General features: G+C 45.9%; 1 protein-coding gene across 3 annotated transcripts in view; it reads right to left on the bottom strand.

Moving 5' to 3' along the window:
* The window catches only part of jag2a (jagged canonical Notch ligand 2a), a 31,151-nt gene extending 9,822 nt beyond the window's left edge, over positions 1-21,329 (bottom strand). Inside the window, exons 1-9 of one of the 3 annotated variants that reach the window (XM_076985657.1) lie at positions 21,019-21,329; positions 20,327-20,646; positions 12,811-12,872; positions 5,964-6,218; positions 5,784-5,844; positions 2,125-2,255; positions 1,163-1,282; positions 731-844; positions 524-637 (exon numbers count right to left, since the gene is read on the bottom strand). In XM_076985657.1, the coding sequence (XP_076841772.1) occupies positions 524-637; positions 731-844; positions 1,163-1,282; positions 2,125-2,255; positions 5,784-5,844; positions 5,964-6,218; positions 12,811-12,872; positions 20,327-20,646; positions 21,019-21,081 (1,240 nt within the window). In that variant the 5' untranslated portion in view covers positions 21,082-21,329. Of the gene's footprint in view, positions 1-523; positions 638-730; positions 845-1,162; positions 1,283-2,124; positions 2,256-5,783; positions 5,847-5,963; positions 6,219-12,810; positions 12,873-20,326; positions 20,647-21,018 lie in introns of those variants that run through there. The other 2 variants (XM_076985658.1, XM_076985659.1) reach the window with 2 other exon arrangements.
* Positions 21,330-21,679: the final 350 nt, after the last annotated feature.

Genomic DNA, 21,679 nt, shown 5'->3' with positions numbered 1-21,679 from the left:
ATCCGAGAACATGTGCTCACAGTTCCGCTTACATGTGCACGCACAAACGGTAATCGGTGATGTAAGATTTGAGCACAACATTCAGTAACACACTTCATGAAATTAAACATGCAATCTGCACGCTCGGAGGGAGGGTGACACCCGAGAGCTCAGGACCCCGTTTAGAGAGGCCTGGTGCAGACGCCCGGCGCAGACGCCCGGCGCAGACGCCCGGCTGAGTTCTCTTACGGTTAATTCATGAACAGTTCAAAACACCATGCAGCTACTGTCGGCGATCAACGGCATGCTTGAACTCAGCTGAGATTTCTCATCTTTTTTCACTGTTAAATCATACGTGTTATTTTCCAGGTTTTTGCCTGCAATTGTTTATATGAGCTACTAGTTGAATTAATGAATTGTTTCGATACAAAAGTAAATCAGTAATACATGCAACATAGGACAAACTAGCACAAGGTCCGTCACTTGAATTCATGTATTCATGTGAAGTCATGAACAAGCATGCACAAACACACAAAATTTCTACCTATCTGACAGGTTTTCCCTGTCCACTGAAGAGGGCATATGCAGTCAAAACCGTTGTCCTGGTCGATACACGTTCCACCGTGCATGCACGGGTTTGACACACACTCGTCTTTATCTGAAACAGACGGACAGCACTATAAATTCCCACACATGCACACACACAAAATTCTGACAGAGTGCATGTGAAAGGTGTGACTTGACCTCTGACCTTCAGCACAGGTAGGTCCCGCCCAGCCTGAGGGACAGTGACACTCGAAGCCAGCCGCTACCTCATGACAGGTGCCTCCATTAGCACACGGATTAGACATGCATGCATGCTCCGCTATGCACGCGCGCACACACACACACACACACACACACACACACACACACACACACACACACACACACAGAAATAGGCTTAGTCCAGGAATAGTAAAGTCTCATAGACTCTCTCTCCGATTAGCACTAGGTGAAATCTAATAGCGAATTTGTACTAGCAGAAAGCCAAGTTGAACACGAGCCAAGCACTGTAAATTTAAAACGTGATGTACAAAGGAAGAGATCCCGAATCTGACCACATTGTGACCACGCTCTCCACCGGTTAACCCTCAGCTGGGCGCTCCGTCTGGAGGTGTGGCATGCGGTGAGGTGTCCTCACCCATCTCACAGTTTTTGCCCCAGTACCCCTCGGGGCAGATGCAGCGGTACTCGTCTGGCTCCGTGTTGGTGCAGGCGCCCCCGTTCACACACGGCCGGTGGCTGCCGCAGTAGTTCAGGTCTAGGGAAAAGATCTGGGTTATATGCACACACCTGCATGTATGCACACACATAGATACTGGTCACACACGCACGCATACACACTTGCTAGGGCTGTTCCATATACCATATTTTTAAAATTCTGTTATTCTACAGTATTTTAGTTACTGAAAGTTTACATTTAGAATTCTATAGTTCTTTAGTTCCCCAAAAAAGGCACAAAACAACTGAAAATAATAAAAATCACTCAGATATACAATATTTATCGATTGCTTGTAAATATATAAATTGTATATAAATATATACATATTTATCATTGTTAAATATTACCAACGGTACAAATTTAAATAAACAAAAAACTAAACGAATGAAAAATCTGTGAACAACAAAAACAAAAACCCACAAGAAAAACAGTTGGTCTTTCAGATAAACAAACAGAGCCAGGATTGCACTCAAGGCTGCTCTCAGGTCAGTTTTAAAGTGTTCCTCTAAGAGCAGATCATTCCCTGAATGTGAGGTGAACGTGAATGGCCATCTTGCCAGTTTCATTTCACGTTCGCCCTTCTCTTTAACGTGAACCACAGTGCAGCACACGTTGGGGCTTCGGCTGAGACGCTGTTATTTACACATTTTAACAGCGCAAATAAAAAGTATAAATATTCTAGAAGAATGTGCTGACAAGATGCATTTTGGACTAAATTTATTGAAAAAAAGAAAAAGAAACTGTGAAATTAAATACCAAATACCTACCCAACGAATGAGTGTCTTAATAGTGATATAGTAGTGACCAGCCCTTACACACACACGCGCGCACACACACACACACACACACACACAGACGCATGCAGCAGCGGGGCTCATCACCTTTGTTGCAGAGCAGACCGCCCCAGTTCTTCTCACAGTTGCACTCCCATTTATTGGTGCAGGTGCCATGGACGCATCCGGGATACGGCACACACTCATCACACAGGGGGCCCTGCCAGCCGTACTTACACCTGTGGACACAACACACACTCATCACACAGGGGGCCCTGCCAGCCGTACTTACACCTGTGGACACAACACACACTCATCACACAGGGGGCCCTGCCAGCCGTACTTACACCTGTGGACACAACACACACTCATCACACAGGGGGCCCTGCCAGTCGTACTTACACCTGTGGACACAACACACACTCATCACACAGGGGGCCCTGCCAGCCGTACTTACACCTGTGGACACAACACACACTCATCACACAGGGGGCCCTGCCAGCCGTACTTACACCTGTGGACACAACACACACTCATCACACAGCGGGCCCTGCCAGCTGTACTTACACCTGTGGACACAACACACACTCATCACACAGGGGGCCCTGCCAGCCGTACTTACACCTGTGGACACAACACACACTCATCACACAGGGGGCCCTGCCAGCCGTACTTACACCTGTGGACACATCACACACTCATCACACAGGGGGCCCTGCCAGCCGTACTTACACCTGTGGACACAACACACACTCATCACACAGGGGGCCCTGCCAGCCGTACTTACACCTGTGGACACAACACACACTCATCACACAGGGGGCCCTGCCAGCCGTACTTACACCTGTGGACACATCACACACTCATCACACAGGGGGCCCTGCCAGCCGTACTTACACCTGTGGACACAACACACACTCATCACACAGGGGGCCCTGCCAGCCGTACTTACACCTGTGGACACAACACACACTCATCACACAGCGGGCCCTGCCAGCCGTACTTACACCTGTGGACACAACACACACTCATCACACAGGGGGCCCTGCCAGCCGTACTTACACCTGTGGACACAACACACACTCATCACACAGGGGGCCCTGCCAGCCGTACTTACACCTGTGGACACATCACACACTCATCACACAGGGGGCCCTGCCAGCCGTACTTACACCTGTGGACACATCACACACTCATCACACAGGGGGCCCTGCCAGCCGTACTTACACCTGTGGACACATCACACACTCATCACACAGGGGGCCCTGCCAGCCGTACTTACACCTGTGGACACAACACACACTCATCACACAGGGGGCCCTGCCAGCCGTACTTACACCTGTGGACACATCACACACTGGGCTCAGTACACATCCTTGCAACACCATCCACAGAGCCTCCAGGACCCAGGCGGAGTCTGGTGAAGTTATGTGCTCCATCCACACCCCACACACACCCATCCCAACCTCACACACCCGCCCCACACACACCACAACACACACCCCCACACATATACACCTAACACATACACCCACCCCAACTCCACTCACACCCCCCACACACCCACCCCAACCCCACACACACCCACCACATACACCCACAACCCCCACACACACACCCACCCCAACTCATAGACCCCCACTCATCTATACTCCTTGATACTCAGAGACACAGAGAGTGACCAACACACAGCTATGAATGTGATGCATGGCATTATGACATTATAAATAATTTTGTATGCTAGTCTCTGTCCCTATTAAATAAACCAAATAAATACATACAGCAATGCAGCTTTGATGTCCAAATACCATTACTGAATAAACAGACTGAAGTGTGTGATGACTCACGAATGAAAGACAACACACATCTGGGATGTGAAGTGGACCGATCAGAGCTCGTTAAAGATCTTCCTTGACAGATAGACCAATCAGAGCCTGAAAAGCTCTTCCCTGACAAACAGGCCAATCAGAGCCAGTTAAAGCTCTTCCCTGTTAGGCAAACCAATCAGGGACTGATAAAGCCCGCCCCTGACAGGAGGTCCAGACCTCACCGTGCTACTCCCGGAGTCTCAGCAGAGTGCGCCCTCTGTGGACAGAGCAGGAACTGCAACCTTGGGCCATTCAACAGACTTCTGCCCATTAGAGGCAGTGTTTAAACAGTGAGGAAATGCAGGACACACCTATACAGCAGCAAGACTGGTCAACGGACCAATCTGGACAAAGTGTCCCGATACCGATATCTGATTAATTACTTACACCACACACACACAGACACAGAGACACACACAGACACAGAGAGACAGACACATACGGTGAATGATGGGTTAACTAATCAGTTGGTTTAGAGTGATGTGGTGTTATTTCTGGGCCAGTAACAACCTTGTTCCAGCTGTCTCCACATTTCACTCAGAGCTATTTAAAGCTCTTACACTCTCCATAACAAACAACCCAATCAGCCCACACACACACACACACACACACACACACACACACACACACACACACACACACACACACACACACACACCACTACTACCGAGACCAAGCAACTGTACCATCAAAGACTCAACAGGCACCTTGAAGCTTACCTCCAACGGACAGGCACAGATTCACACCAGCTGAAACCATGGTAACTACCCCAGCCACTAACTTCAAGAGGGTTACACAAGCAACCACAGAAACGGACCATAAGCCTCAGTGCCACAGAGTGCTGAACGCTGCAGACACAAACCAACACCACCTTCATCCGCTCAGGTCAGCAGTCCTACTGCCTTCCCTTCTGCATGTGCTCCCAACAGCATTCGTCCAAAACAACAAACTAGCCGCCTTTTCAACAAAGCTTACGGAGCTCGTTCGAGATGTTCCAGCAAGGCCAGAGAACGCGTGTAAGGAACCGCGGCAAAACCCCCAACCTCAAATCTCTAACGAGCTGCAACAGGAACACACCCGTGCCTGCACCTACACGCACACGTGGGTGATGGTTGTCCAGGATTTAGGAAGTGCCTCTACTTTGGAATTTGGAAATCTCAGGAAAAACTGGACACCCATTTAAAAAAAGGTCATGAGATGATGCGGTGCTATGAAGTCACGTCTCACGTAAGCCATTATGATGCTCCCTTATTCTACCACTAACACTCTTGCTCATTACTGCAGAATGTATGATGCACCCTCGTCCATGAAGGAGAGGCCCCAGAAATACCAGCAATAGCAGATGTGATTAGTAAACCTAGACCCCTAGTGCCTAAGGGCCTCCACTGGACCGGGCCTGTGGATCAGAATGACACGTCCCTAATGGGGGGGGGGGGGGGGGCAATTTACTGTATCATATCTTATTTGAGCGGAGAGACGCCGGTAAACACTTTGTGAGCTTCAGCTACAGACTGGTGAACAATCATCACACACACACACACACACACACACACACACACACACACACACACACACACAGTCTGATATCACCTAAGACTGCAAAATCAAACAAGCCAAAACTTGCTTACAGGCATATTTGGACACATCGTGTGTGTCTGTGTGTTTCTCTCTCTCCCTGGGTCTTTGTGCGTGCGTGTCTTTCTGTGTGTGTGTGTGAGTGTGAGAGAGAGAGAGAGAGGAGAGGGAGAGAGAGAGAGAGAGAGAGAGAGAGAGAGAGAGAAAGAGAGAGAGAGAGAGAGTGAGTAGAGAGGGGGAGGGGCAATAGATCCGAGAGAAGTCCTATGACGGAGAACAGAGTGGTGCGGTTCGGGAGGAACTGCAGATCAGGACTGGACTCACGTGCACTGTCCTGGTGCGGCACACGTCCCGTACAGCTCACTGCAACCCGGCCTACAGATGGCTGCAAAAGACAGAACATGTAGATCAAAAACCACACATATACAGTCTAGGCTTCTATGAACACACACACACACACACACACGAGTATGCACCCACGCACTCTCCCACTCACCCACGCACCTTTTTTGCAGTCCGGGCCAATCCAGCCCTCCAAGCACTGCTGGTTGCCAAGGTGATCACACTCATAGTGGCCGAAGTAGTCGTCACGCGGGCGACACTGCTTGTTGCACTTGTTGCCGTAGTAATAGCGGTCACATCGCACGCGTACGCTGTAGTGCAAGGTTGCAGTGAGTCCGTTGTGCTTGATAACCTGCAGCTCGTCACCAGGGTTCATCTCCCCTCGATACACACTCCGCTCTATCAGCAAGCTCTCCTCTGGACACACACACACACACACACACACACACACACACACACACACACACACACACACACACACACACACACACACGCAGACGGAGGGTTGGTTTAAGGTTGGTGTGTTTGTCAGTCAGCAGTCAGAAATCAGAGTAGGGTGAGATTAGGAAAAACTCAATATTGCAATATTCTATTTTGTAAAATTTATTTTGCAATGTCTGGAAAAAAACACACAAGAACACAAACTCATAACGATGAACCATTCCTATATGATGCAAATTATGTCTCATGCAATCAGAACTATTTAAAGTAGGACAGAGACAGGGGCTAAAAACATGATACAACAGCTATAGATTATGAATGCAGTGTGCAATAATTTGCTTTATGTTTAAACACACAGGTGATCACTAGTGATCCCACAGGTGATCACTAGTTATCACTCGTCTCCATCATTCTCACCATAAGAATACCTTAAAAATACTCAAAATTCTCACAGGAAACATTCCTGGAATGTCTGCCAATGCCAATAGCGTGATAAGAATCATCAGACATTATATTGTGCAAACCCTATTCCAGATGTTCAGGTAGATTCCAGATATAACCTGAAAATACCAGAATGTTCTGTGGTCCACAGAACGTATAAAGACTGAATACAATCAACATGCAACATGGTCCGACATACATTATGAATATTTTGGATCTCAATGTGTTCACATTGTTCTAGATCAGCCTCGAAAGCGTTTTTGCTAGTATATCCTCCCCTGAGAAGGTGCTGGTCCGTTTGTATGCCCACTATTAGAACCCCTCCCCCACCCCATCACTTGTTGTGAATATTTGTAAGCTTGGACCCCAGCCAACTTTACACTTATCCACAACAACAAAGCCTTCTAGGAAGGAATGCTTCCACAGGTCCTACGCCTCTACGCCTGTAGGGCCTTTCTCCGAAAGGCCCCAAGGGCAGTTCAAGGTCATACAAGCGCTTCATTCTAGGACGGAGAAACAAGGGAACACGGGGTAGACAGGACACGCGGGGCAGACAGGACACGCGGGGCAGACAGGACACGCGGGGCAGACAGGACACGCGGGGCATACTGCAGCAGCTCTGCAACAGTGCTGACTGTCCATCTTCCTGTTTTATTTACACCAAGTCTCTCTCCCTCATTTTCTCTCTCTCTCTTTCTCCTTGCTTCTCTCTCTCTCCCTCCCTCTCCCTCTCTTTCTCCTTCCTTCTCTCTCCCTCTCTCCCCTCCCTGTCTCTCCATCATTCTGTCAGCCCCCCTCTCAGGAAATTCAGTCTCAAACTACTTGGAAGCTGGAAAGGAAATAACAGGAGGAACTGACCAACGAGAGAGACAAGGGAAAGCCCCTCTCTTTCTTTCTCTCTCTCCCTCTCTCCGTCACCCCCCCATCCTTCCCGCTCTCTGCCACCAGCACATTGTGACCTTATAAACAGCGACTCCTTCGTTCAGGTGGGCCCACCAGAGCGCGCGGTGAAACTCCCAGTGGAGCAAACAACAAAGTCGAGAAGCTCCGCAGAGTTTATTTACGCTGCTTGACCCTCAAATATGAATCACCCAAATCCTTTGTAGAACATCTCAGCATCACTGAGAGATAAACAGCACCAAAACTCCCACCGTGTTCCAGCAAATCCTCACTGGGTCTATTTACCCACCCCCAGAGCGCTTTCGTCTGCATTAGCAACAACGGTGTCTCTGCTCAAAACAGTCCATTAAAGGAAGCTTCCAAATGGCAAAACGTAATGCCAGTTCATCCCTAACAAAACAAAACAAAACAGGGGTTGGAACTCCAAGGGTGTCCTTATGAAGCCAGCACAGACCGTCTGACCACACGCCAAGGTGTTCTTAGCCCCTCCCCTCCACGAATACTCCATCAGGCCCCGCCCCTTTCTGGCCTTCTCCCTACATGAAAACGGAATTGTGAAGCTGACACACTGTCCCAATTTTGGCCTGAAGAAGGAGTGAAGGCAGCTTTTCACATCAAATGGGTCAACCCCCCGTTTTCGTCCCTCTGTATCGCTCTCGGTCTTAAACAGAAGTGGCACTCATCGCCTAATTCATTTCCAGCAATTAGTTATAAAAATACAGACCAATCGCTCTCCCTCTCTGCTACGGGACACAATTACAGACTGTTACTGGGGAGAGTGGTGGAGATGGAGTGGGTTACTCTCCTACAGGAGTGTATTTCTGAAAGTGTGGTGGTGGTGGTGGTGGTGTGTGTGTACACAGATTGGCTAGCCTAAAAATGCACACGCACACACACATGCACATCCTTGTTATGAAACAGTTAAAAGGGGCAAGAAATGTAATATTGATTTGCAGCACACCAGCCCAGGTGTATTTGATAAGTCTTCAGGTGGCAGGATCACCCTCACTACGTGTCCATACGCCCCACCGCCGGTAGACAAAACCAAATAGCTTATGACAAAAAAGTCGATATTACAGCAGAAACCCGCCTCCCCCGTTTGGTAAACCACCTCCTCATGCCTACACTGCATGTAGAAACGGCAAAGTTAGAAAGAAAATAAATAGCCGAGATGGCAGTACAATGACAACTTGTTTCACAATCTCATTTCTATAAAAAGATCCCTCTTTTTGAAAGGGAGGTGTGGATACAGTGGTTCAGCCCTAGTTATACACGGACGCTTCCTGTCACGGCCTTTTCCCAGGAAGACCACGCTGTCTCGGTTTGGATATAAACCCGGCCAACCAACAGCGCGTGTGCTGACGTACAGACCGGCCAGCAGGTGTGGACCCAGGTTCTGTTCCCACCCCTCCCCCACCTCCATGTCTGAGAACGAGAACTGTTATTTTTTAACACACACCGTCTCTCTCTCTCAGACACACACACACACACTCTAACATAGTAACACACCTATCCATCGTTACCCTGTCTCCATCGCCTTTTCTCTCAATCACTTTCTCTCCAGCCAAACGTGACCTTTGACACTATGGTCAGTAACTGTGCTGGGTAGAGGAACAGGAATCAACCCAGTGTCTATCCAAGCATCTCTTTACACGCTTGCCGACAAACATGTTCGGTTTTTGCCTGTTGCTTGTCGTGTGTTTCAACTGTGATTCCTCATGAGGTCCAGGTTGCAACACACTGCCAGTGTCTCTGTGCAAACTCACATTTGAACTTGTACATGAGTGTTTTCTATAAAATTCTATTTCTCTAAATTTCAAAACAATAGGCTACATTTAAAAACTTCTAAATATGCTCAAAGAAGGAAAAAATATTTTATGATATCTGCAAAACATCTCTGCACGCCAATTCCTCTCTCATCTCTTTATGGAAAAAAATCTAAATCTCAAAAATTCTTGAAACAGTAGGAAACTGAAAACCTTAAGTGCCAATACATGCACACACACACACACACACACAACCACACACACACACACAACCACACACACACACACAACCACACACACACACACAACCACACCCCACTGGAAAATAACGAACGGCCAATGATAATTAATGGCTTAACAAGGTGATGCTGTCACTAGCTTTATATAGACACACACACACATACACACACACACACGACTGTGATGGTAACCGTATCACGGTCATGAGATGCTTTGCACGGTCTACAGCTCAGACTTCTTTTCCTTTTTTTCCTATGAAGGTTACAGGTGTGCGCAAAGTTTGTGTTTGAAAAACAGAAGTAACAATCATTGTTTAACTAGTATCATTAAATGTCTTCCATTTAATGTTCAACGGCTTCTGGAGAAACAAAAGCTTATGGTGGCTGGTCACTACAGCGTCTCCTGAGAGGGGTACTTGTAATATCTAAACATTCATCTGGGAAAAATAAGGTTTTGGCTATGAGCCAGATGACAAATATTTGCCGGATGAATTTGTACGAGTGGCAGTGTGTCGAGGTTTAGTAAAAGTTTCACCAGAAAATACGTCTAATCAAAGATTACACATTAGAATCAACGGTCCTGAATGAACCGTGCGGTATGATCCCTCCCTCAGAGCGTGTCTTTACTGAGGCTGGCGATACAGGAACTCTGATGAGATACCCTCAAACCAGATAAACTCAACATGTCGGCATGAAGACCGAACAAAGAGTGCAGCAGCCTAGAGGGTTTCCGAGAGATATTCCGCGAACGGGCACTTATTGGATCGCCTCACAGGCTAGCCTTCTTAGCGGTAGCATTTCAGTACACATGTTCCCTTCAAAGTAGCACTTTGAAAAAGCCAAATCAGACTGTAACCTAAATATCATTAGTATAGCTGTAATGTTGCCTGAAGCATATCAAAGCATATCATTTGCTGTAATAATGCATTCTTGATCTTTTGTATAGTTTTGAAGGAGGTTATTTGGGCATTATTGTTCAACTGCCAAACCTCAGGGAGAGGTTGTGTTTTCACTGTGGTGAGAGAAAAACCACTATTTGGTCTATAGTGTTACAGACCAAATCTTTCTCAAACACAAAATTACTGACTCACGCACATTCACTCTCAAACCACTCCTAATGCTTTGTTAGGGACTCTATGACGCTAATGCTAATGAAGACTGTATAAAAGGTGTTGTAAGATTGTAATAAAGTTATCATATCAGAGCATAAACATTACTAACACATGCAATTTTAACTTGCACAGTGCATATTAAATATGGTATTCCCTGTAAGGGCCCCAACCCCCCCCCCCCCCCCCCCCCCCCCCCCCCCACCACACACACACACACCCCTTCAAACCTGACTTCAATCCCAGCTGATGTTCTTTTGTTTGGTTCACCAGAGGCACACAAGGTACAGACAGACAAACGCACACACGCACAGACCCCACTCAGCCAGACGACATCACTCACACATGCTGGATTCCTCAGGCAACCTGGTTTCCCGCAGAGGCCCGAGACGTCGAGATAAACAGGACACAGCTGCATGCAGGACGCCGGTTCTGCCCCAGGACGCGCACGAAGAGCGAGAGGCTGGTACAGCGACCGGAGCTCCTGCTCCAAGAGCCTCCACGCATGGGTCACGTGACCATACCGGCATTCACAACACAACGTCTTTAACGCGAGCGTCAAACTTCTCAGCACAAGTGCCTCACTTCTCAGGTCCAATTAGCCATCTCGCTCATCTGTGGAGTTGTGCGTCATAACACATCCATTGTACCTTGGATCTGATATTTCTACAGTTCAGCAGTGGAGATGCAGTCACTCATATGGAGCCTAATCTTACCCTTGAGAAAAGAGTTCTTGTATTCTTACTAGTTCTCCACAAAGCTTTTGAATACACAGTCCAAGAAATCGTTTGAGATGTTAGTCGCCTTCAACAGCGTGCTTTCAAGTGTTGAGCAAAAATCTTTGTTTATACTTGCAACATGGAACACACTAGCAATTAATAATTTCAGCCTCATCAATGTTCACATCTGAATCCAGTAAACAAGAATGTTAAACTACATCCAACAAAACAGCTTTGAACTGGTGACGACTACATATTAATGTATTTTGATGAAATAGGGGAAAGGCCCTTATGTCTCATGCTCAAGACCAAGACTGGCAAAGTGAGAAATAAATGAGAAATGTTTCTGTCATGATGCAACAAGCAGGAGGGATATGGCTACTCAAATCACACACACACACACACACACACACACACACACACACACACACACACACACACACACACACACACACACACACACATACACATACACATACACATACACATACACATACACATACACATACACATACACACACATACACACACACATACACATACACATACACATACACATACACATACACATACACACACACACACACACACACACACACACACACACACACACACATATCCTGTGTCTTGTTTGCCCTCTTTTGTTCTGCCCAGTATTTAAGCCCACAGGTATCTGCCACCCATGCTCCCCATCGCCAGTCTGGTCCTGCCCTCAAGAGCCTTTCGCTCCTGCGTTTGTCTAAGCACCGAGCCATTACTGCTGCACCATCAGCTTTTGCATTCACGTTCACTCGAGTTGGAGCCACGTGGAGAATAACGACGCATGGTAGGGGTGGTGTTGGAGATGAGCAGTGTGGGGGGCGAGGATGGTTTTAGGTTTGTCAGGGATAGAGAAGATTCTTCTCTGTGCAGCTCTGTAGTGTAGGGCAACATAAATGTTCATGGTAAACCAAATCATGCATTACTGGTTCTTCTCTATGAACAAAGAACTTTCCAATAAATTGTTGAACTTATATTTTTTTAATCTGAGAACCGTTTGTATACATCCAAAAAACCTCTCTCCATTTTTTGCAGCTACTGACATGAGTGAGCTAGTTAGTTAGCATACTTGAAAACAAAAGCTAAGGCTAATCTAAATAACCAAAACGTGCTGAACACGCATTCATGAAAGTAAAACTGTGGTGAATACAGTCAGAAATTTAACCCGATACAATACAGTGAGTAATTTACAATTCCCAATTCACATCTGGGCTGTATTGTGTCTTGACTAGGTAACACTGTGTGAACCCACTGTGTGAACCCAGCTGCTGTTATCCAGGTCTAAAAACACACACAGAAACTCAAGTAACCTTCTACCAGCATCTGACCAGCTTAACAAATGCGCCGTTACTTACCTTCATTACCAACGGTGCCATTGTCCCAGTCCCAGGCCTCGACAATCAGAGTGTACGCCCGCTTGACAAGGACATAAATAAAAATAAAGAAAGATCAGTATACACAGAGCTTAAAGAAACATGGCCGACCTTCTAATGATGCTCACACACCCAATAATTATTAATGGGACCATGTTATTTAAAAGCTAATGTTACCTTAAGGCGCTTTTTGACAAAACGTAGTGTGCCCATACATGTGCCCATGCATGTGTGTGTGTGACAGGTCTGAGTGTGACAAAGTGTGTGTTTGTAGCAAGTTACTGAGTGCGTCTATTGATGCATGACAGTCAGAGAGCGTGAGAGTCAATGTGAATACAAGCGTGTGAATGTGTTCTCATAGGCAAGAAAGTGCACATGTCGAGGGTGAGTGTTTGTGAGTGTGTGTGTGTCATAACAATGCGAATTTGTGAGTAACCTGGTTCCCACGATGTAGTGATTGATTAGCTTGGTAATAAACCAGACAAACAGAGAGAAAAGACAAGGGTGTGTGCGAGAGCGCGTCTGTGAGAGAGAGAGAGAGAGAGAGAGAGAGAGAGAGAGAGAGAGAGAGCGAGTGCGAGAGACACTTGAGCGCCAAAGAGATTAAGAGTAAGAGTTTAAGTACAGTTTGAGGTCAATATTGCAAACATAATTTTCAGTTCCCTACTCTAAACAGAAGGTCACCCAAAATGAACCTAGACAACCTATAATTGATCTTTTGTTCATGGTTATATACCCATCATTACTGTATTTATGAATAACTGATTTATCAAAGTCATGGTACTTTTTTAATGCATCAGGTATCTCACTCCTGGTGATAATTTTCAGGCCCATCAAAACAAAAAAATTTCCAATGTTCACGCCTTTACCAACATTCACTAGTGCATTTAGGTACTCCCATTTCTAACATTCGACATCTAATCTTTGTGGTGCCTGAAATAAGATCTTATTTAAACTATTGCATTTTAAAGTTAGGATGGAACTAACCACCCCCAAAACACGCGAGCACAATCATGCACGATCACACGTTTGCAAGCTGGCGTAGACGCGGGGGTCAGAGTTCAAGCGGGTCCTGGGATGATGGTTGGGACGCGCCGCGTGACGTTCCGTCATCAGCTCAGCGGTGCTTCACAACAGGTCCTAACCTTTACGGAGACACCAGACACCAGCAGCGTGTCCTCTGGGAGGGGGGGTTCGTTTTCATTAGTCCAAGGGAAACGGGACACCCAGCACACACAGGCGCGCAAGCGTGCGCTCGCGAGGGCAAACGCGAGTACGGGCGCGTGAGGGCAAGCGTGCTCACCCACGCCCTGCCAGTCAATGAATATATTACGACTTCACAATGCCACTCGCCACACAGAAGCGGTGCTGTCCGATGTCACACTCCAGATGACATTAAACATGCGGGGTGGGGGGGGGGGGGGGGGGGGGGGTGTCTGTCTCCAGGCTGTCCACATCATTTGTTTACTATTCCACAAATGTCAACTGTCCAGTTAGCAGTGGCAGACAGACACACACAGACACTATAGCTTTGTTTTTTTTTTGCTCACACAGAGTTCCAAAACAATCAACTCTGAAAACATATCCAGTCACCAGGAGTACAGAATTCTCAAAATCCCACCCCCAACAACATCCCACCTCAAAATCATCCCAGCAAACAGGAAAATCCAACCCAACACCATTCCAGCATACTGGAAAATCCATGACGGAGCACAAATAAATATTGCACCAACCTAACCCTAAAAGATACAGTCTTAACCTGGACCTACGGAGAAATACAATAAGATCTGGAGAGTAATTTAACAGGATTTTGCTATAAAGGTTTAACAAACATCCTCAGACAGTTGTCAAGTGTGTATCCTGAGGTCCCTAGTGGCGTATCAGAGAAGTGATTTTGAGTTTGATCCCTGATGATGCCACAGCCATCTGAGGCTGTGAACATGGGAGATCAAACCCAGCCTGTGTGCTAAAGGAGGGAGGGGTTGGCGTATACACTCTGCACTGTCAATCAGAAAAATTCTAGCCAATCACGGGCGCCCGTGAGCTCAAGCATCAATAGGCAGATAGCGCCGTTCTCCAAGCGTGTTACGCTGTCCTGATGTCTGAGCTACAGTTATTGGCTGCATGCGCCAGCCTTGTGCGACAGCTGCAAACGACCTGATTGGTAGGAAACAGCCAAACCAAAAGTGTGCAGATACCCTTTGAAACAAAGTGTGTGCAAGATTCACAGAGCATCTGTAGCTAATTGATGAACTCTGATGGAGTCCATTAAATAAAACCTCTTGTATGGTCACAAAATAAAATCTTGAAGACCAACACACAGATTTACTAGAAAACTATATTTTCATTGTGAACTGAAAAGTGGAGCAATTGACTGTTTAATCAATGCAAAAGGTCAAACTGCTAATTTGACCATTTAAACTTTCACCAACCATTCCACAGGGAATTGTTTGTGAGGGGGAGGTCCCTGTTCCTTACCGGGGTTTCTTTGCCAAGTTATAATTATATTTCATTTGGGACTAAAGATGGGAGTAATAGCTCAGCTCCTGACCTGCAGACCTCCCAGATCGAGGGAGGTCTTTGAAATGTTTGAAGAAATGTTTCACCAGTTTGGTTTTCCAGCCTTTGCAGTTCCAGGGTCCATGTGTGCGCATGCAGACGGAGTGTAGAACTTGGCTCACGAGGCCGGGGGGGAGGAAATCTCATGGAGGAACAGGAGAGGAGATCTTCATGGGTCATGGCGCGAGATTGCCACCAGAGGAGAAAGGGCAGGAAGGGTTAGGAAGAAACAAAGGACCCATCGGAAAGAGAGGTCTCAGGGCTGTGTCCTCTACCCAGTGTTTAAGTGGGGTTTGCCACCGCGCCATTGTTCACTCTGTGCACATTCGTCCTGACCTTCTCCCTCAGCACCTATTTCCACCAAGTTCCCCACTTTGTTTAAGACCAGCACTCATTAGGAAAAACAGCCTTAGCGAGAACAAAAAAGCTGCAGGTTATGTGGGTATCAGACATCCGCACAAGCACAGCCTTTGTTGGAAAACACAAAAACAATGTCTACATTTCTCTCCCTCAACAAAGGGCTGGCATACCAACAGGCATTCCACTCCTGCGTGCAAAATGAAATTCATAAGCAAAAGATGGCTGCCGTATCCCAGAGAGACGCTGAAGAAACAACTTACCCATGATGCTCTATAAGGCTCGTTAAAGAGGCGCTGCACTTGCGTGTTAGGCTGTAATTTGATGGGCCCCCCCCCCCCCCCTGCAGGGGGCTCACTATTCGGCCCACTTTCACCGAGATGGCATTCCTGTTTTCCGAGCAAGGAATCCTGCGCTGAACCCAACGATTTGGATCTCCCAGTGCCACAGGCAGAACAACTACGGAGTTAAGTTAACTTAGAATAATGTTATTTATAAATCACACACCGAATAAAAGATGAACATTCAGCGGGCAGAAGGCTCTCAGCTGGCAAGAGATTTAGATGAATTGACAAGAGAGCATTTTAGTCCTAAAGGAACCAGAATAAGCTAAATACACAGACAAATCAATAGAAATCGTTCCTAATTATGGTGGAACAATATGGACAAAACATCGTCAATACATTTCTTCTAATGGTATTGCTCTATACCTTGAAATGCCTTAAAAATATTGCTCATCAAATTCATTTCCTTTAGTTAAAGAAGATTAATGGGGGGAAGCAGCGTCTCCAACGTCAAAAGCTGCTCAGCATTACTGACCACATCTCCAAAATCTGGAAGCAGTTCCGGTCACTTACAGAACTAGATCAACCGTTCTGGCTAATACAACAACCTGCAATGTTAGCTTAAACTCCTTGAAGCTGTTCAGAAAAAACTACAGGATTCATGTCCTTGCATTTTTTTTAACAAAACCAGACCAGACCTTCAAAAGATGTGACCCAGACTGCAGAACACATATCTGAAAATTCTAAACTTGTCAGGTTGTAAATGAAGCTCAATTTCCGGTGGTAGTCATTAGCAGACAAGTCAAACAGGACATAATGTATCAAATTATTCCTTGTGACTGTTAAACTGGGAGCCTTTTTGAGCATCAGTTCCCACTTACAAGCTGCATTTTTACCAATGCCAGAGATCAGAATAGCATGGTAGACTCCTTCACACTAAAAACATCTGCACTGACCAGAGATCAGAATAGCATGGTAGACTCCTTCACACTAAAAATATCCACACTGACCCCAGACCCTCAGCACTAGAAACTGGTAGCTCTATCTGGAACATCAAAAATCTGGGCTAATTCTCAAAAACGTTCTTGCACTAATCACAAGAACTGGCCAATATAGCCCTCTAAACACTATACCACATTCACAAAGCTGTAGGTTCAGATATGAACTCATTCTAGCACAAGACGAATTTAATGGGAAATTTTACATTTAAATTCATTAAATATGTGTTCTCCCTGACCGGGAGAAAAATGCTACAAAAGAACTGGGATTAGATATAAACAAACTCTGATTTCATTTACAATTCAGTTGCACTAGAAGATCTGACAATGAGGTCAATACAAAGATGTTGAACACAGCAGGACATGTCTGTCTTTCGAGACATGTCTGTCTCAACAACTTTCGTTCGCCACACCTTGTTTTTAAAACAAGCCCGCGGGCGACTCATAATATCCTCGCGGGCGACATGGTGACCCCTGCTGTAGCCCATTCCATAAAGGCAACAATGATATCTAGGTCTAGTGACTGGGGCCCATGAGGAGGTTACTGAACCTCATCTTGGTGTTACGCTGCGTTTTGGTGGCATTCTTGGTGTTTTTAGCAGTTTTCATCATGGCATTCTTGTCTAGGCTTATGGGGAGATGAGGGAACAGTATTTGCACCACAAGGTGTATCTGGCCCTGTAAAAAAAGACTTGCATTCCTTGGGCATTAGAAGAGCCTACTAGAGATGATCAGATACAATGACCCTCAGGAGATGGCTGCTCTTCACTGTAGGTCACGGCCAGCCAACTCGGGTCCTGGAGAGTTCCTGTAATGTACAGTTCCAATGCTAATGTTACAAATGTGATCCCTCAATTCTGGTTTTTAGTAGCACAAGTTGTAGATCTAGGGTGAAAAGTACAACATCAGCAGGTCTGGGACTGGGAAGCCCTGCGATGGATCAGTCATATTTAAATAATTAGCAAAGGTGTTCTTTGGTTTTCTATAAAACGTCTGCATGTAGGGAAAAAGGTGAAGGGGAGCCCGTCGGCTCAACAGTCTTTTTCCATCACTCGGCGTTCCAGGTTTCGTGCTCTTTACGGTAGGCCATCCATTTGCCAGTTTTAAAAAGCTTCCAGACAGCAGCCATGCAGTACTTTACAGCTCTGTGTAGCCAAGAGGTACGGCCTCCTTGTAATTCATGTGGCATCGTGGTCTTTTGAAATCTCAAACCTCTTAATACCTGCTATATTAGTATTAAATCAACCAGGTTTAATGGGTCACTGTAGGTAATTGAGATTTAGTTTCTTTAAAAGTCCAATTTCATGTGTTTTTTCCCCCCCCATTATTTTGTCCACCCATTTGAATCCTCCCCAATACTAATTTATCCATGAGTAACCATCAGAATTGGTTTATATACACACTTGATTGATGCTTACTGAACCGTAGTAGAATTCTCAGCATCTGGTATGTCATGAGAAGGCAGCTGTCCAGCACTGAATCAACAATGTCATTAGAGAAGGGCTAAGAGGAAGGGGCCAGGGGGTGTGAGGTGAGAGGGGGGGGGGGGGGGGAATACAGTGTATTATGAACTGCTTTCAGAGTCCCCCTTTACTGATTAATTGTACTGATTAGTAAAATAAACATTTTATTCAGTGTACCCTGATATCCACTCTAGTAACTGGGGTCCCATCACCGCTTCATCTGTGTTTTCCTGGATCTACGAGGCCAACATGGCTATCAAATAAACTGTGTACGCCCACAGCCCCACCTCACATGTGACTCGTAGCCCTGCCACACAGAGCAAGTCACCTCAGACTCGGACAACAAACAAGACAGGCAGACAACTTGAAGCGGAAATGTTCACCTTATTTTTGCCCATTTTGATAGACAACAATGTGACACACCAGTGTCAGAAACCCCAACAGCAAGTCTGTTTGAAATCATACACAACTTAATTCAGCGGGAAACAAATCTATAACTTTTTACTGTTTAGTTACATCAACTAGGTCTTGGCTGACTGACAATTTGATGTAAGGGGCACTTAGACTTAGTCACTTTTCAGTTAATGTAATAAAAAGCAAGGTACACACAGGCCAATCTGGAAACTGGTTTGAATAAAGATCTGAAGAAGGGCCTGGCTTTTAAGAGCTGTGATGTTGGTCACCAGCCGCCTCATATTACAAGAATGTATTCCATTTCTACACTGGATATTTGCATTTATACATGTTGGCATGTAAAGCAAAATATTGGAAATTGTATAGACTTGAAGGATTTGACTTAGAGCTGCTTAAATTACCGTATACCACCCAACCGCACCATGTTAATACATGCTAACCCTAACCCTAACGGTTCGTCATTGCTGGCTGTGCTGTGAAACTCACCCAACACCAAACACAACACAACTGGATGCCATTAATGTAAAATGTTTGCAAATGATCGTTTAATCAGAAGAGCATCTCTAATCTTATAATCTGTCCTGGTTATTTGACGATACTCCTAATTGAAACGTGATCATATAGGCAACTCTGCACCTCTCTCTCTCTCTCTCTCTCTCTCTCTCTCTCTCCGTTTCTCTTTCCTCTTCTCCGTTTCCTGTATCTTATATCATTCTCTGAGCATGTCGGGTCTAGTCCTATTTTCTGACTTATGTAAACCATGACTGTACTGCTTACACTGCAAAATATGCCCTCAGCCTCAGAAATGATCCATCACAGATACGCCTCGCCTCCATGCGTGACTAGTGCATTCTTAGTGTGGAATAATATTTGAGAAGCTTTTTTTAATCCAGAAAAGATTACAGATATCTAAACCTGCCCTGGTGTTGATAAGTTCACTGAACACAACTGATTTGGCAAACTGTGTGTGCTGCGTTTTATGTCAGGATTTCACTGGCACCGTATCTCTGTACCAAATCGCACCGAGTGAAAAAGCTCGACTAAATATACAGGGACGTCGGTTAAGGATGTAACGCTACACCAGCGCGCGAGGGTCGCGCGCCCACCGCCAGCGCGCGCGCCAGGCTGCCGTCTGGAACGCACGAGCGCCGGTGGCTGTCAACGCGCACCAAACTCTACAGCCCCCAATGGTCACTTACGTGCAAGACAAGTCTGATTAATCTCCGTCTGATAGTGTCACGACCACAAAGACGCTGACTCTTCGGTGAATGTGTATCGGATAATTTCACGTAATTCGCAACTCTTAAATGCATACCGTTCACATGCACGCGGTACACCACAGCATGCTGCCACAAGGCACAAATGCGAAATAACTGATAATGGATCATGTCACGACAGAAACGCTCGGTTTTGTACGTGGTTGGGCCATGCAAACTGAAACGGAATAAGAACGCTTCCAACATCACTGGCCCTGTTCGGGTTATTACTGTGGCCCTTGGACTGGAACGAATTCCCGCCGACAACAGGAGAAGACGCGGTTCCGAAGGTGCAGTGGCCGGAGGTCGTGACCTCCACCTGGTACTCCTTCAGACACACTTTAAAGTAGGTGTCGCACTCGTCCGCGCTGCATCTGGGGTCGTGCACGTCCCTCGCCCCGTCGCAACACTCCCCACTCGCCAGTTCGCCGTTTTTGTTCTCCACGCTCATCAACTGTAGTTCGAAATAACCGGACGACCGGCACACCTGAAAAGGACGTTAAGAAAGACAACAACGTTACGGCACCGAACGACTGGACCCATGATTGACTCCGTTTGCTTCTAAGGTTAACGCCTGACTGTCACATCGGTAACCAAAGATGTTACAATGAATGTTTAATCACAACAAATAGAAATATCTATTTGCGTTTTAATTAACATGTGTTAACTACACATTTGAGAATTTAACCAACTTTAACGATCACATGATTTCACTAATGCGCTTGTTCATTAGGACTTCAATTTACCAAATTACTTTTTAAAAAATAAGTTTCCGTTAACTGAGAAGCAAACAAAAATATTTACAAGCAATCAACGATCAAATGGTTTTGCAAGTAAAAACCGTAAACGATTTGCTCACCTCCGTCCAAAACGTCAAAATTAGGCAAAATATTGAGAAGCAATTGGCCATATAACTCCACATGACGCCTGTGAGGTTAAGGTAACGTAACGAAAAAGAAAATAAATGTATCCATCATAAAACGCCTGCTTAACGGCTGCGTGGTCCTCAAATGCGCCTCCAAAGTCACTCACTCGGTTGCCTTTCTGCGCGAGCCGAAAAACTGCAATAAGTTGGAACTTCACACATTCACCCAGCGCGTGCATATACTCCTGCTGCTCGATTACTGAAGCACACGCGCCGACTGCAAGGGGACTGATTTTGAGTGACAGTCTAGCAAACCATTCACAAAGTCCTTCCCCTCAACATGTGTGAAGAGCCAACCGCAAAGTACTTAGGTAAGGGGGCGGAGCACGTAAGTCAAACGAGCGATAGTCTGATTATTGATCGTTGGGAGATGAAAAAAAAAGATTTTACGCCAGGAAGTGAAACAAATAATAACTTCACTCACTAAATTTAATTTATATTATGCATGATGTCCGTTTTAGTGTAGGCTGCTGGCATTATTTGCCACAGTTTCATTATATAGTATTTTGTGGTAATGTGTTAGTGATATGGACTTATGTGGGTGTGTTGTTTGATTTACTGGAATAGTAGCATGGGGTGTCTTGTGAGGGGAATT

Source organism: Brachyhypopomus gauderio, unplaced genomic scaffold, assembly GCF_052324685.1.
Source record: "Brachyhypopomus gauderio isolate BG-103 unplaced genomic scaffold, BGAUD_0.2 sc43, whole genome shotgun sequence".
NCBI lineage: Eukaryota > Metazoa > Chordata > Actinopteri > Gymnotiformes > Hypopomidae > Brachyhypopomus > Brachyhypopomus gauderio.
Note: the sequence above shows the minus strand (reverse complement) of the source record. Positions and strands in the feature narration are given on the sequence as shown.